This window comes from Mesitornis unicolor, unplaced genomic scaffold (assembly GCF_000695765.1).
Source record: "Mesitornis unicolor isolate BGI_N332 unplaced genomic scaffold, ASM69576v1 scaffold17363, whole genome shotgun sequence".
NCBI lineage: Eukaryota > Metazoa > Chordata > Aves > Mesitornithiformes > Mesitornithidae > Mesitornis > Mesitornis unicolor.
The window spans coordinates 13,626-18,668 of record NW_010172756.1 but is presented as its reverse complement, the minus strand read 5'-3'; the positions used below and the strand labels follow the sequence as shown (position 1 = coordinate 18,668).

The following is a 5,043-nucleotide window of genomic DNA, read 5'->3' as shown; positions in this document are numbered from 1 at the left end:
CCCCGGCCACCCCTGGCTTTGGGTTCTGGTTCATGACCCTTCTCCGTGTTGCAGATTTATTACAAGCACTTTGGGAAAGGATGCTGCAGGGCTAATAAACATCTCCGTAACAAAACCCTCGCAGGCCCCTTAGTCAAGCCCAGTAATGCCGAGCGGAGGACGTTAATCCCACATCCGGAGCGTTTTATTAAATAAAAGGTACCCGGAGATCCTCACGCCACCCTGTGAGACTCCTCTTCTCCTGCCAGGTCTTGCGCAGCACCGAGCCCTTGGTCTCGATATCAGCTCTAAATTGCTGCCGTCTGGAGCGATCTCTTAGCCAAAATAGGAGGAAATGAGAGATTTTTGCGTCTCTGCTGATTTTTATCTCCGCTGCTTGGCAAAGCCGGCCGAGTGTTTTTGCTTTCCTCCATCCCAGCTGCGTCGGTCCCCCCCTCCCTGGGGAATCTCACCCGACCCGGGACAGCTCAGTGGTCACAGTGGTGTCTCCCATGTCCCCATGTCCCCGTGTCCCCATGCAGGAGGGGTGCGCTGGCTGCTCCTTCCTCCCGGTGACGCAGTGGGTGGCCCCAGCTGGGGACAGGGATGCAGGTGCTGGGTTTTGAGCTGATTTTTTTGAGCCGCAGTGTTGTTAGCCACGGAGAGGTCTGTGTTGCTTCTGCACCCCAAGGTCCATCTCGTAGCTGCTATGTGGACCCCGGGCTGTGAGGCTGGAAAAAGCAGGGAGCTGAGGAGAAGTTGGGGTCTGATGTTAGAGCCTGTTCTGACTTTACTCCTGGCTCTCGGGCACTGCCAAGGCAGCAGCATTCAGCATTAGTGAGCTAAACCTCAATGTTATGGCTGCTTTCTTCCTCTGGGGTCCCTGCCAGCTCCTTGTCTCTCTCCTCTTGCCCTGCCAGGACCCTTTCTCCTTTCTCTCCGCTCTTTCTGCTTTTCTCATTCTCCCCCTTGCTTTCCTCTGTGCTGCAGAGGGGATGAAACGCTGCTGGGTCCAGAGACCCAGGGGATGGATCCCACCCCCCCCCCTCCTGCAGCACCCTGGGCCAGTCCCTCCCAGTAAGGAGAGGCCAAGCATTGGGGCTCACTGGATATCAGTGCCTTTAAACCCCGTAGTGCTCAGCCCAATGATGAAAAGGCAGGGTCCTTTCTCCAGTGCAAGAGCAGACGAGGATGCTGCAGGGAAAGGAAGGATTCAAGGGGGTGCATCCCATCCCGGGCAGGGGCTGTTGGTACCCAGGGATCGCTGCATCCCGGCACGGTGCAGCGCAGGAGGACGCTGTGCCTTGGTGGAAAGGTCTGGGGAGCCTTAGGAAAACAGCATGCGGCCGTGCTGGCCTGGAGGGCAGCCAGGGCAGCGGATGCTGGAGCTCAGATCTCCGCTGGGACGAGCCGGGGGATCTCCGCGGATCGCGGGCGGGCGGGATCTGGCTTGGTGGCGTCTGTGCGGTGGGGCAGGGTCAGCCTCGGAGGTCTCGGTGTCTGCACAGCACCCGGAACGCGTTGGGGAAGCTGCCAGGGGTAAAGAGGAGCAGCAAAAAGAGAGGGGAAGAGAAAAGCCACTGTTTGGAGAGGCTGAGAGTGCTTAGCTGTGCCTTGGAGGGTCCCAGGACAGGGCTGGATGGGGTGGGGGGCTCACAGCAGCATCCTTGGGGCAGGCAGGGGGATGGAGTGGGGTTCCCTGCAGGTTGGGGGTTCCCAGCCCTGGCACAGAGGCCGGGGAAGGGAGAGCTGTGCTGTGTAGTTGGAGCAGGAGGCTGTAATTACAGAGGGCTCGACTGCCACTGCAATTACAGCTGATGGCCCTGTCCTGGAGCAGGGCCAGGAGGGATCTTCGGGGCAGGTGATGAGGAGCAGCCTGGGACACCCACAGAGCTTTTAACCCTTCCTGACCATACCCAGAGCATCTCAGCATCCTCCATACGGATCTGCCCTAGCCCTTCTGCCCCAGCCTGTGGGTCCCTGGTCCCCCATCTCTCTGATCCCCCATGTGTCCGGTCCCTCATCCCGATGCCACCATCCCACCCTTGCCATCCTTCTGTCACCATGGACCAGTGTGGGCAAGCGTTTGGAGCTTTGCTTTGCTGCCTCCTCTCTTCTAGAAGGCATGAACTGCATGAACAAGAACCACGGCTGCGCCCACATCTGCCGAGAGACCCCCAAGGGGGGCATCGCCTGCGAGTGCCGCCCCGGCTTCGAGCTCACCAAGAACCAGCGCGACTGCAAACGTAAGGAGGACACCAGGGGTGGGGACACAGCCTCCTGGGGACCCCTGACCTTGTCCCCATGCTACAGACACCTCCTGGCCCTGCTGCAAAGCCCTGACCCCACAGTAACGTTTAATTCATCGAGCCTGAAGCCCTCTGGGTTCATTTTCCTCCAGCACACCCAGCTCTGTTGCCCTTACAGACGATGCTCGTGGCATCTCCCTCTGCCATGAGATGTTGTGCCCTTGCCCTGAGTGGTTAAAGGGGGTCTCAGTGGTGCAGATCCCCCTTTGCCAAGGGAGCTGAGCAGGGAGCGTGCAATCGGCCGGGGAGCAGCGCAGGAATCCTCTGCCCCGGGGGTCTCGGTGCTCGTCTGATCTCCTGCCAGCACCTCGCTGGCACTGCCAGGGTTATTAAATAGATTTGTATGTGTTTATGCAATCATTTGCATTTTGTTTCTTGTGTGCTGTTCGCAGCAAGCGTGGCAAATCGCTGACGAAATGGCAGTTTTAATCCCACCAGCCCATTTGCCCCCCGGGAAGGGCTGGCAGGGATTCCCAAAGCACCTGAGTCATCCCAGAGCCGGGAAAAACCCCAGATCCAGGGTCAGGGGCAACCAGGGGAGGGTCCCCTTTGCTTAGTGACATTTAGCAGATAGGAAAACGCACATTTAACACAGGGAAAATGCGAGAAACCACACGACTTTGCCAAGATCCCGCAGGGAAAGGCGTTAGGAATTACCCAGGGGAGAGGGATCTCTCTGAGGATATGGACGAGGTTTTTCCTTTGTGCTCCGGGGCAGGAGGAGAGGAGCTGGGGACTGGGGGTGACATGGATGCTTTTGCCTCCCGCAGTGACCTGCAACTACGGGAACGGGGGGTGCCAGCACACGTGCGACGACACCGACCAGGGCCCCAAGTGCGGCTGCCACGTCAAGTTCCTGCTGCACTCGGGTGACGTGCAGCGGTAGGTGCGGGCCATCGCGGGGACGGGGGACGGGGTGCGGGGCAGCTCCTCTTCCTCCCCAGATTTCCTGTTGGCCCGATGGAAGGGCTTGGTTTTGCTCTTTGTGCTTTGGGGATGCGGCGTTTCCTTTGGCTGAGGTCGGGGAGGCTCGGTGCGTGTGTGAGGGTGCTGTGGGGTGCGGGGGTGCGTCGCTGCTTGGCCATGAGGATGCTAAAGGGGACATTTAGGGATGGGTCGGTTGTGCCAGGTGCATGTAGGGGTGTCTCCTTGCCTCTGTCACTGGAGGGAGAGGGGTGAGGATGTCCCCATGCTGGAAATTGTCACCAAGGAGGGACACAGAGGGGACAGATTTGGCTGTGGTGACCCGTTCCGACTCGGGGCCTCAGCTCAGGAACAATTGTCTTACAGGGGAGGAAAAAAAACCCAAAAACCCCAAAACCCCAACAACCCGACAACCCCAAATTGTCCTTTTCCTGTGTGTGTTTTCAAATTGTAAAACATCAAACAGAGATAGAAGTTTTACTGGTTTCAGATGCTCGCGCTGTTTAACAGCTGATTTGATTTAAAGAAATGTTACATTCGGGGAGTGATTAAGTCCACAAATTGCTCTAGACGTTTGAGTTCTTATTGCAAAATATAAAAAGAAAAAGGAATTGAAAGCAAGAGGGAGGTTTTTGGCTGCCCGTGTCCCCGCTGTGCCTGAACAGAAAACCCTCTGTGCTTTCCAAAGGCGGCTCCGGCCTCGGGGTGAGCGGCGCAGGAGCCCCCCGGACCCCCGAGGACCCTCCTGGGGGGTTATTGCTGTGCCTGGGCTGGGGAGGGCTCCTCTGATGGGGACTTTGGGGTGCGTTGTCGGGTGTGTTCCTCCTGGCCGGGGGTTCCCATGCATTGGCTGTGTTGGTGTGAGGATTTGGGGGTGTTTGATACCAAAATGATGCTCCTGACCTGCTGGATGCATCTCGTGGTTTGGGGGATGCTCGAGAGTGGTCCAGTTGGCCAAAGGTCTCAGCACTCAGACCCTGGGTACCGCAGGTGTGAAGGTTGGATTTGGGGGTGCTTCCAAAATCGCTCGTCCTTGTGGCCTTGGCCAAAATCTCCCCCTCCATGCCCACTCTGTATCTGCTGGGGATGCAGCTCCCGCTGGAGCCGGTTCGCCTATCGCTCCCCTCACGCACCATCCAGGGGGTGATCAAACACCACGATGGTGGATTTTGGGATCAGCACCACCCCAAACCCCACCGCCGTGCCCTTTCGCATCCCTCATGGGTTCAGAAACCCCCTCTCCCCAGGAAGGGGCTCGGCTGCTCCCACCTCCCCCAAAGCCTTCCCAAACCCCCAGCCCCACGACGGGAACACTGCGGGATTGTGCTGCACCCCATGGGGATGCCCGGGTGGCAGATTTACAACCCAGGTACCTGCTCGGATATTTATAACCACCCTTTCTTGTTTTACGGCCGGGGGCTCGGCAAACAGCCCTCCCTCCCCGCCCCGGTGCTCCCTCCGCCGCCCCTTCCCCATTTCCTCTGAAATATTTCATCATTTCAAGGGGAATAAAGTTTCCAGCGAGGGGAAACGCAAACTCGCTCCCCGGGCCATGGGCTTTGAAATTGTACGCGGTGCGTTTGATGGGCTGCCGGGACAGGCCCCGGGTCCAGGTTCCCTTCAGATCACACCACGCGGCAGGAAGCACGAGCAGCCCCTTTGAGTGACAGTTTCATGAGGCCACGGCCGGTGTTTTTCATTTTTCCGCTTTTTATTGCTGCTTTTAAAAAGGCAGATAATGAAGAACATGCCTCTGAGCGAAGCGGGGCCAGCCCTAATGGCTCCCAATGTCTGCAGGCTCCCGAGCGGAGGGGGGGCCCAGAGGGGGGGT

General features: G+C 58.4%; 1 protein-coding gene across 1 annotated transcript in view; it reads left to right on the top strand.

The window, feature by feature from the left end:
* Window positions 1-2,099: 2,099 nt before the first annotated feature.
* LOC104537581 (signal peptide, CUB and EGF-like domain-containing protein 3) overlaps window positions 2,100-5,043 on the top strand; it is a gene marked incomplete at both ends in the record, with an annotated part of 15,800 nt that continues 12,856 nt past the window's right edge. The window contains 2 exon segments of the mRNA XM_010180511.1: window positions 2,100-2,225; window positions 3,059-3,157. Of these exon segments, the coding sequence (XP_010178813.1) occupies window positions 2,100-2,225; window positions 3,059-3,157 (225 nt within the window).